We start from the raw sequence: 11,726 nt of genomic DNA on the forward strand, positions 1-11,726 counted from the left end.
TAATTTGAGCCAAACGGACCAATCAGGAAGCGGAACAGAATGCAGTTGATAAGGAGCGCTGGTTATAAGTACCAGCTCCTACCGGTGCACTATCGCGGAGTTAAAGAAATGACATAATTAACGTGCTTTAGCCCAAAATATATTTTCAAAAGTCATTGTAGGGGTATTTTAATTGCTTACATTTAATGTATAAAAGAAACTCTTTTATACAAGCAATGACTATTCCTTTCTAAATGTAACATGTTTCTGGAAATGATGACGAACCCGTCTGTTCGACAACAAACACACCTTAAAACAACAGGGAGGAGCTCTAGAAGTATTCAAACTCATGACAACCAATAGAAATTCACACTTTAAGAGCTTTGTTGCTGTTTTGTTCAGGGAGGTTTTAAATTGCAGTAACCTTGTCATCTCATAAGACACACACACACACACACACACGTACGTGTTCTCCGTCTACGAGTTATCGTTTAGCTACAGAGTAAATAAATAAAATCTACTTTGAACTTTTCAAAGGGCATCTTTTGATTTCTTGATGTACTTTTCAATTGCTGAGAGGAAACGTCTTCACTACACTGGAATCAAATTATTATACTTATTTTAAAATACATACTTTTCATTTGTTTGTGTAGTCATTGAATGGAAATGCTCACATGAAGAAATGTGAATTTGAGATGGGGTGACTTATTTCTAAGACTTTTCAAATATTCATCCAAATATTCTATAGTTTATGACAGCTTACGAAATAACAGGGGGAAAAAAAGAGACAAGTAATTCATTTATCATTTCATACATGTCAAAAACAAGATGAACATTCCTTTACCAAAAGAACGACAAGCAACAAAATAGGATGTCTTAGACTTTGAGTTTTTACCCGTCTTTATCACAGGTTGAGGGTGTTGCAAGTGTTTCCAGAGCTTAAGAAATAAAGAATAATAACTGGCCTGTTGGGACTTAGAAACACATAGGAGTTGCATCAACAAGTCTGCTTTTCCAAAGACCGACCTTTCTGCTAAAAAGGAGAAATATGTGTCTGTGATTGCATCTCTTGTGACAGAATTCAACCAGCGTTTCCAAGATTTTTCTGTCATTCAAAAACAAATCAAGTTGTCCTTGACCCCCTTTCTGGTGGATGCAGAAGAAGTGGAAGAGAGTCTGCAGTTAGAACTGATTTAAATGCACTGTGATGATTCTTTCAAGAGTCAACATCAGCTTCTCTCCCTCCCTGAATTCTATCAGAGTTTGGTTAATGTCAAGTTTCCTCTGATGAGACGCCATCAGAGGCTCATCATACACAAATGTATGATGAGCCTGTTCGGCTCAACATACATATGTGAACAAACATTTTCTCAGTTAAATCAGAACAAAAGCAGACTGAGAACCAGAATGACGGATAGCTCTTCACATTATAGATGAGTTAGAAATACACGCAGTATTGATGTGTCAATATGTGACCTCTAGTGTGTGGCCCGGCCCTTTGTTTATTTTTCTGTATTTGCCCCTCACTAAAAAAAAGTTTGGACACCCCTGGTTTAGATAATAGATGGTCATGAAATTTTGTGTACACTCCAAGAACAGGTGAAGATGGAAAAAAAGAGGAAACTGGCAGCAAACAAGTATCTCACTGCCAGATGTTTGGATTCTTGTCAGAGTATCAAGCACTGGAGCTGTAATTTATTATTTTTTGTCTTAGTATGTGGATAGAAATAAATTTAAGCTTTTTCCTTTGACCCGTGAGAAAGAGTTATGTCTTCTCCCAGTAAACCCTCAACATACATCATTTCATGTACCTAACTCCGCAGATCATTTGACACATGGATGGGGTTTGGACGTGACGTTCAGGGTTTTTTTTTTTTTTGGTGGAAACAGTTCAAGGGGAGCTACTGTAATCCGTTTGGGACGTAGAACCGCGTCAATAGCCAGATGTGGAACGCACAAACCAGGGATCCACAAATCATCACCGAAGGTTTTAGTTTCCTCTGCTTATTCTGCTTTGCATTAACTGTAGCCAAAAGAAAAAATAATGTGCTTTATAACATGAAATATATCTAAATATGATGGCATGAGAAAGTGTTGTTTTCTTTGTTTCTTTGGGGCCGGGGGGTTTGCAGATCTATCACACTTCAGTGTTTCTGAAAATCAAACCAATTTAGGTATGAGTGAAAGACAACGCAAAAAGAACAACACAAAAATGCAGTTTTTAAATGAAAGTGTTTATTGTTGTGGGAGGTAAAAAAATATCCAAAGCTACCCGGCCATGTGTGAAAAGTGGCTAACCGACCCTTTTAAAACATAACTGTGGTTTATAACCCAGGAATGATTTTGTTTCCTTGTTGTCTTTAACCAGTATTTAAATTGGTTTGATGTTCTTTTAGTGTGACAAACAGCAAAAAACAAAAAAAAACAAACAAACTAGGAAATCAGGAAGGATCCAAACACTTTTTCACATAAAACTCAGATATTTTTATACAAAATTATTTACAACTTTTAAAGAAATACAAAGGTTCTAGGCTGTAATATCAAATTCAATTGTATAGTTTAAGTACCGCCAAAATTTATTTATTTATTTACTGTATTTTTTGCACATTTAAACACGTGCTTATTTATTTGTTGAACATTTATGTATTTATGTACTTATAGCTAATTATGGCAGGATTAGACCTCCATAACCAACTTTTCCTCTTACTTTCTCCTTGTTGCCTCCTTACCTCCTTATTGCTCTCAGTACTTTTTTCTCAGGTTTCTATCATGTTATGCATGAGTGGCAGAATTTGGTGTTTCATATCCCCACCTTTCTAAAATAATTTTTTGGAAAAAATCACCACCCCTTTTTTCCAAAAGATGTTTTAGGCAAAAAAAAAAACCAAAACAACAACAACAAAGTAACTTTTAAGAAAACAACTTAACCCATTATTTTTAGGAAGGTGACGACATGCAGCATCATCGCTCGTCAACTTTTAGCTGCATGTGTGGTTTCTTGACTTTATGTTTTTTTTTTGTCTTTATCAAACTTAACTACGGATGCAAACATAAACAAAAATGGAAACAAATGTGTTCTAAAAAAACATGTGCTCTCTAGATTTCAACCAACAGAAGCGTCAACCCTTCGACAATACAACTCAGTCCTCTGCCACTTCCTTTTTTTTTTTTTCTCAGTGCTGTAAATTTCTTAAACTGGCTCCTCCCACGCACAAGCACACTTACAGAAACTTACAGGAAGTGAGCAAAACTGGTGAACTCTTTCCCATGTCACCATTTACACTGAAGACACTGTGCACCAAGCTCCAATGTGGTAAGTTTGCCTACACGCCGATATAGTTCAGGCTGCCTGTTGCTTCACGTCTTTCTTTTTCTGTTTCAAGCTTCGTATACGTTAACATATCGTACATCAAGTTGCCTCTCAGGACTCTTTTTGTATTTTCACTTAATATATTCCTTGCCTTATTTATCTTCCACTCTCAACATGGTCTGTCTCTTTTTAGTTCTGACAGCCTATATGTTTATTAACTTTTATTTGAGGCATTTTTGAATTTCTTCTCAGTCATTTTTTATTTTTTTTTCCCTGAAGGAAATGATGGTTTGGGATATTCACACAAACCTAAAATAGCTTCTTGCAGAAGAGTTTTTATTTCCCCCTCGCCCCCTCTCAACAGATGAACCAGTGGGAAAGAAAGAGGAAAAAAATAAAGCCTTCCTTAAAGGTCAAGTGAGGTTTCAGCCAAACACAAAACACACTTAAAACTGCCTTTGTACTTACTGCACATGTAGTGCATTTGATTGCTTGTGAAAACCCCAATAAATGCGTACTGGTATCAATAATTTAACGACACAATGACCAGGGTCAATACTTTATGTTTGGGGTTGTATAATATAACGAGGAGGCATCCTAATTGTGACGGACGCTCCTCTGCCTCATCAGAGTGTACAACTCGCATTGTCAGGAGACAACATTCTTTGTTCTTGCTGTAATTTGTTCCACATCTGCTCTTCACTCTGCATCTTGCCCGTTCTGCGCTCTGTATGATGTTTCCTATTGTCTGACTGATTGGACAATAGGATATTAGCTCAACAAGCCATTAAAATGTTGGAAACGTGTTTGCTGTGAGCGACTGGTTTGTGGGATTAAAAACCCCAGGATGCCTCTGGTGATACTCGAAATGCTAGTTTGCAGTGGAGGAAGATACAAAAAGAAAAGATGAACTGTTTTTGTCTTAGTTTGCCGTAAAGGTTGTTGCTAAAGTTTACAGAATGATAAAAATATATGTAGATGGCTCCATTGTAATCTGTGCTATATTTAGTTTATCTAAAGAAAAACCTACACTGCACTGTAGTTTTATTGTTTTTAAAGTGCGAAATTTAGATTTACCTTAGCTTAAAAGAAATGACCATGTATAAAAGGTTACAAAAAGTAACTTCAGAGTTTCTTTACTATTTATTTTGGATCTGTGATGCTAGCTTGACATCTTTTCCTTGTTGTTGTTTTTTTTTTTAAACAATAAATACATTTCTGACATCTCATTGATTTTTCTTTATGTTATTAGAGGCTCACATTTTTATGAACTTACTTTACCTTAAAATTAAGTGTTTAAAACACAAGAAGAAACTACAGTTGTGTCATCATTCATTCACAGTTTGTTGTGCTAGCTTAGCAAAGCGGTATTGTTTACATTAGCTTGGTTCTCGAGAGTTAGCCTATTTCGTTCATGCTTTTGTATTTCTCTTCAGGTGTATTGGCTAAAGTTGTTGTAAATTAAGTTTGGCTTTAAAAATTAACATCCACAAGCCAAAACTAACTTTACACCAGTTTTATTTTTTATTTGCCATCTGCTACGCTAGTTTGACACCTTGGAGCTATGTCGCTAGCATAACCTGGTTTTGTAAGGCCTAACCAATTTGTCATTTTACAATGCTTCCCCAAAGATTTAGAGGCACATGTTGTCATAAGACCAAAAACGACCTCATTGTTCATTTTGGAGGACAAGCAATTGTCTCAACAGTATCAGAGAAAGTATCATAAAAATAGTCATCTGACTGATGAGGCTACAAAAAAGTTTGCACATTAAAATGGAGAAATATGGTTCTTGGTATTGACAGAGAAGCACACAACCAGTTGGGCAAGAAATTTCTCAGTAGTCTGGGCATGCAAAAATATTGCTATCAATTAAAAAATAAGAATGCATAAATGAACGTTTGTGGCTACTGAGTCCTTTGCAATGCAGGGATTTGCAAGAACCTTAAATGAACACAATTAACAGTCATGACAAACTTGAACAGGGAGCAGATGGTTGAGTTGAAGATCCAGTTCAGTCGCCTGCTTTCTGGAAACACCGGGGTTTATCATGGACTGTTAAACGGTTCATCCACCCCCCCGTCACGATGAAGCCTCAGCATGGTGGAAGAGCTCCGGTTACAGTAAGACAAAACCTGGGAGCAAATCCTACATTTCACCTACAATATAAATAAAAGTTAATTCATGTAAACTCAAATATCTCGTAGAAAGGAACTGGAATAATCCAAAAGAAATGACAACAGAATAATAATAATTTACCTTATTCTGTGATCAGATCAAAATGATCCCAAATTTAGAAAACTTCCTCTTCCTTGGTTGATCCATGCTGTGCAGACTGTGTAGATCCGTGACACTTTTATGGCTTTATGTGTTATTGTTTGCATAGAATATATTTCAGAACCAACCAACACTTGACTTGGTCTTGACAAAACATTTGGATGTTTATCCCAGAATATGTTTTCCAGCTTTCCCAGCCTAATTCGCTTGAATTGCAAAAGCTCCACAGAGTGAGTGACAGGTTGCTGCTGTCATCAAGCCCAGCAATTTGAGCTGGAGCAATTTTGAACTGAACTTCCTGCCTGTCACATCCGGACTGGCTGACAGCTCATCTGGTGACAGGCTGTGGTTGAGGCCTTATCTTACTTTCCATCCTAAGCTTCAGAGGGGGACTTCCTTTTCTCTCTGTTTCTCTGGTCTTTCTCTTGCTTTGAAAGATTCCTGACTCAATTATCTCGTTTGATGTTTCTTGAGGCTTTCTGTCAATTCGTAGCTTGTCAGCTTTTTTTTTCTTCTTCTCTAAAACGAAGCAGACTAAGACCGTGAAGAGAGCTGAAGCAACATTTGTGGGCAACATTTGCATCCTACTACACTTTAAACTGAACTTTCTTTTTTCTTTTTTTTTCTTTTTTTTTTTTTTTTGCTTTTACTGAGAAATATTGCAGCCAAGCCATTCAAACAAAATGTTTAGTTCCATTCTTTCTATAAAACTAAAAGCTCTGGGAATTTTTAAATGCTAAAACTCACACAGTGCCAAATGTTGAACTTGAACTCTTTCATATTTTGACAAAATACCATCACAAACTTGCATTTTCTATTAATTTTACCTGAAAGACCAACACAAATCAGTTGCAAATCAGTTCACGAAAAGAAATCAGAAAAGCTGTGCGACTGTTGTATTACTTCGATGTCCCAAAATGAAACTCAGTGTAACAAATTACCTTCAGATTGGTAACCTGGTATACAACCTTAAAATCTTGCTCACGTTAAAAAAACATGAAAACTATTAGTTTTTTGTTGTAAAAACCTCTTTCTTATGGAAAAAAGCCTGTAGAACTCTTATTAGGTGAACTGCTCAGATAATAACCAAACTTAAATCTGTAGACTTCATTTATAACTAACCAGGTGCTTTGTTGATGTAAAGATAGATGGAAATAGTTCAGATCAAAGCACGTTCATGTGTTAAAACAGCAGAGCCCAAGTTCAGACGTAAGACTCAATGAACATTTGGGAAAAAAATTAGAAAATTAATGTTTAGAGATGTCCTATATCCAATTTTATTGAGCTTGAGCCACTTTGCAGAGAAACATGCATGAAAAGGTCTTTAGATGTCAAAAGCTGGTAGAAATGAACCCAAAAAACTGAAACTGAATCTAAGTGCATTCCTATAAAGTTCTCACTAAGAGTATTGACACAAAGTACAGCTAACTTTTCTTTATACAAACCTTTTTTTAGCTTTTACTGAAGACTTATGTTGTACTTTGTGTTGGGTTATCACATAAAATCTTAAAAAGTACGCTAAAGTTTGAGGATGTAATGTGACAAAGTTTGTAAAAGTTCGACATGGATTCTTAAGGAAGGCATTGTAGCTTATTGTCTTTATCTTCGCAGGATCCTATGCAGACTCTAAGCACAGACTCAAAGTGGCGAGAACCCGTTCCCGAAACCTCTGGCAAAGGAATCCCCATGTATGCCGACATTCTGGACGAGTTTGCCCAAAATCTTGCAGACAACATAATCCTCTCCTCTCTAGAGCAAATGGAAAAGTTGGAACCTGCAGAGCTGCAACCTATTCAAACGCCGGAGACCTTCGCCGAGGAGTTGGCATCAGCAATAGTTGAGGTTGCTCTGAAAGACGTCTGCTTGCCTCAATATCCGCCATCAGATGTTGAAAAGAACGACTGTGAAGAGGCTGAAAATGGGCCCCCTGCATCCGGAGAAGAAGAGGACCTGTTGGAACGAGAGATGATTTCCTTAAGGGAATTACAGACTCACAGAAACTCTCAGTCCAACCATCCACCTCTGTACCAATCGGGCCTTCCTGCTGTAGGTTCCCTGGACTACCCAGATGCCCCTCCGACCACCCCCCTCATCCCGGAGCTGGAGCGGAGCAGGAACAGTTTCGCTCGGAAGCTCAAGGGGGGGCTGGCAAAAGTCTTCCTGCCCTCTCCTCCTCCACCTACTCCGAAAGACAAGGAGGACAACTCGGGCGGTGTGATCAGTGACCCCCAAGTGGAATTGATGGAGCATCTGATGCATTCCCTATCTACAAACGACCTGGCGAGAGATGGCCTGCAGGCGCATGGAGCCGGCGTGGAGGCTTTCGCAGAGGTTCTGTCGTGTGACGTGTTAAGCTGGGTCTTGAGCGTGAAAAACAAGCAGCAGGGGTCGGATGAAAGCGATCTTCATCAGCTGGCTCACCAACTGGCTGAAACAATCATCACTTCATCACTGGATAAAGCTAAATGTGACCTCCTGTCTGACTAGTACATGTTTGTTCAGGAGTTTTGACGTGAGGTCCTTCTAAAATGTTTCAAGTAGGTCATATTTCATCATCAGGAGATAACCCTTTTGGCATCTTAATTCGGTAAAAATCCAGATTACGGAAAGATATGAGCTACTCTGAAAGGGTTTCAAAGCATACGTAGACTTCTTCCCCTCTTAAGACGTCTCCAGTCACATATAGGGTTAATGTAAATGGTACTTCATTAACTTTTTCAGAGGGTTTTCATTTTATCTGTCTACTTGCATAGAAGCCGATGATTATCTGAAAAAGAAATATAGGACGGAGGCAGTACGCCACCAGAATTCTTCCATTGTGAAACCATGTGAATTCTTTCCAGTCAGAGTAACCACAAAAGACATGTAAAAGCAGAAATCTTCTCAGGGTGCATGTAAACTGCGGTGAATTGATTTTTACGCAAATGTACTTTTCTAATTGATTTTTTATTTTTTTTCGCCACGATCAAAAAAGCCTCAAATGTTTTGTTTTTGGTACGTTTCACACAGGAAGATGTTTGGTCGCGAACTGTTTCCTGCCTTCATTTTCTGTGTAACACTCATCTGTTTGATTCTAATGACATCACACTTTAAACACAACCACAAGCTCACAAAATAACATCGACATAAACTGCTACAACTTTTTCACAACTGGAACTGATGATAAACGTCTGTGTTGATCTTGGGCACCGCTCTGGCTAGCTTGTAGCTTTAGCCCAGGGGATAAGCTAATCTGGATTTTTATAAAATAAAATGCCAGTATTTATCTACTGCAGAATAGATAAGTGCTGCTCCTTCCTAACCTGTAAAAGGAACTGTTCCTGTTAGTTTGGTTTCTGTCTTGTTTAGTATTCTGACTTCCTTTTTTGGCTTTCTAAACAAAGCTAGTTTCGCTCAAAGCTAATGTGCTAATGGCTATATTTGTGGCTTTGACCTGCTGAGCCCAAATAATGGTGCCAGTCCAAAACAGATGGAGTACTTTGGTGTAGCTCATGCAGCCACAGGGATTCAGCACCTATTGCAGTCCATCCCCTTTAGATGGCAGCACAGGAGAAATGTTCTGGCATGTTTTCAGCCAGATCCAAAAAGGATTAGCTGTATGGATACAAAGCTGCTCTTTCCTTTCTTAACCCCCCCTGCCCCCCCCCCCCCAAAAAACAAAAAACAAAAAAAAAACAACTGTCTTAATTTGAAAGAGTGTAAATTGAATGTGTTTCATGTACCTAATTTAAAATATGCAGAATGTGTTTGCTTTGTTTTACGCTGAACAGTTCTATATTTGTTGGGTTCATAAGGAAAAGTAGAGCTGCATGTAACACATCTGAGAAATATTTATTTCACCAAACATGGCACATAGTCCGAATTATTTTTATGGTCAAGGCTGGGTGCTCTCCTTACATTCTGTTTTTACAACTTATATTGTATGTGTTAGTATTTAAAATTTTGTCTTAAGCCAACTTTGATGTACAGTCTTGGTCAGAAACCTTTTGTGAAAAAGATAATTTCAGTGTTTTTAGGTTGAATAAAGGGTGAAATGGATTGAAAAACGATTAAACGAACAGATTGTAAATGTCTATGTATGGATATTTTTGACCTTTCGTTGAACAGAGTATGTGTGGGGTCAGGCACTAATGCTGCACATTTTCATCCCAAAGGTGGTGTGTTAAGTTAACGCAGGGTCAGACCCGTGTGCAGACTTTCTCAGTCACGTCTTTCTGAACAGTGAACTACGTCTGCAGACATGTTGGAACAGGAAGCACCATCCCCAAACTGTTCCCACAGAGATGATCAGCAAATTGTCAGAAATGTCTTTGTGTGCTTCAACGTCAAGCGTTCCTCTCACTCTCATTGAAAAAAACTCTATACCCCCATCCATCCCACTTTACACTTGGCAGACTGCAGTCAGGAAGTAACATTGTCCTGAAGAGTATCAACCCAGAATCGCTCACTGCCAGAAAAAGAGCGATTCGTCTTTCAATGAAACACATCTCCACTCTTCTAGCTGAGAGTCCAGCGGCAGTGTGCTCTGCACCATTGAACCCAGCTCTTTATTGCTCTTGGTAATGTAAATTGTCATTCCATCCAAACCCATGAAGTACTCTATGTACCGTTTTTAAGCTAATCAAAGGCCTCGCCACATTTATTGGTCTGAAGTTACTGACTCTGGAGGCAGTTGGCAACTTCATTCAGCATTCACTGTCTCCACACTGTGGTTTTACGTAACCTACCACTCCGTGCCCGCGTTGCTTTTGCTCCTTAACTTTATTATGAAACCGCCAACAGTTGACAGTTGAATATTTGGGATTTCTTTTACAAATGGAGTTATTGCACGGAACGAGCCACCCAGCTCATGAAAGCAACCCATTCTTTCATAAACAGAAGAAGGAATGTTTGATTGTATGCACCTGTGGTTCTCACAGTGATTTAAAAATTTGAATGAAGTAGTTGGAAAGGTCACGCAATGCTTATGGAAAATGTATGGTAAATCATCGTTTACTTATCCCATTTGTCAAAGCTGAATATATGACGAGTGGGTTAATCTCTTCCTCCAAACAGATCATTAACATGATGCCGGTCGCTGGTTAAGATCAACTTGAGGCAAAAAGTTATCAAAAGTTCTTTACGTCTGAAACCTTTGAATGAATGAAAACCAGGAGCTAACCAGAAGGTATTTAGAAAATGCTTTGCTTGTTATGAGGAAAGCTTCACCAAGACCCGTTTCCAAAACAATAAAACAAAGTAATTCTTGTTCTCCTCAGCCTGTTCCTTGACTGCCACTAGTTAAAGCAAAACAAAGAGACTCAACTTAGGCTGATGAAAACAGACATTTGGGCCCAGAACTTTTGTTTATTCTCTTTATGTTCACTTAAACACATAAACACATGTACAGATGTGTAAATAATGAGGAGTTTTTTACCCCAGACACAGATGGATTGAATTAAGCAAAAAAACAAACAAACAAAAAAAAACGGTGTATGCTCAAATGTGACATTCACGGCAACTAAACATGGACTGGAAAAAGGGCAAACTGACTTAAATACAAGCACGGTGGTATATTAATAAGACTAAATAATAATGTTTAAAGAAGAAATAAAACCACACAAAATTTTACACTTATGATCCCCAGAGGAAAACTAGTAATTCAGTAGATCCCATCTCTTCTTGCATGTAGCACCAGGTGTGGCTTAAGGGTTTTGTGTGAACAGCTGTTGGTTGCATTGCCATGAAATTCAGGCGCTAAGCCGATGCTACCATGCTGGTTGAGACTCCGCAATGCAGCGAGACAAAATCCGGTGCGAGTGTCCAAATATGTCAGATAATTAAACACAACAAAAAGCGTCCGCAGGCTTCGTGTCTTGGTCTCCTCTGCAGGAATGGCTGGGAGGGTTATTTTCTTCCAGGGTCTGAAAACGGATCGCTATAAAGATTGTGAGGGATGAAGAAAGACTGCTTATCGTTAAAGACTCACCACCACAGCTGTGAGCATTTTACACTCCGAGCTTTTCACTTAGCTTTATGCGGGCTTTAAAGCTCCCACTTCACTTCTACTTTTATTTAAAAGCGGGGCTGTGAGCCGTACTCAGCGCCAACCTTTATGGGTGGAATGAAGTTCTATTTCCAGTTTGTCACAAGCCTTGTTGAGGACACAGCAAATACATGG

The 11,726-nt window shown here is 38.5% G+C and overlaps 1 protein-coding gene across 1 annotated transcript; it reads left to right on the forward strand.

The window, feature by feature from the left end:
* The first annotated feature begins 3,068 nt into the window (after window positions 1–3,068).
* Window positions 3,069–9,615, forward strand: LOC106963795 (A-kinase anchor protein 11). Its single transcript, XM_015058891.1, has 2 exons — window positions 3,069–3,292; window positions 7,178–9,615. The coding sequence occupies exon 2, from the start codon at window positions 7,184–7,186 to the stop codon at window positions 8,051–8,053; it is 870 nt and encodes a 289-aa protein (XP_014914377.1). The 5' UTR covers window positions 3,069–3,292; window positions 7,178–7,183; the 3' UTR covers window positions 8,054–9,615.
* Window positions 9,616–11,726: the final 2,111 nt, after the last annotated feature.

This window comes from Poecilia latipinna, unplaced genomic scaffold (assembly GCF_001443285.1).
Source record: "Poecilia latipinna isolate Pla-1442-1.1 unplaced genomic scaffold, P_latipinna-1.0 Scaffold1582, whole genome shotgun sequence".
Lineage (NCBI taxonomy): Eukaryota > Metazoa > Chordata > Actinopteri > Cyprinodontiformes > Poeciliidae > Poecilia > Poecilia latipinna.

What these genes read in the sequence shown, in the direction of transcription:
- LOC106963795 (XM_015058891.1), top strand. Translation starts at nt 7,184, where the DNA reads ATGCAGACTCTAAGCACAGACTCAAAGTGGCGAGAACCCGTTCCCGAA.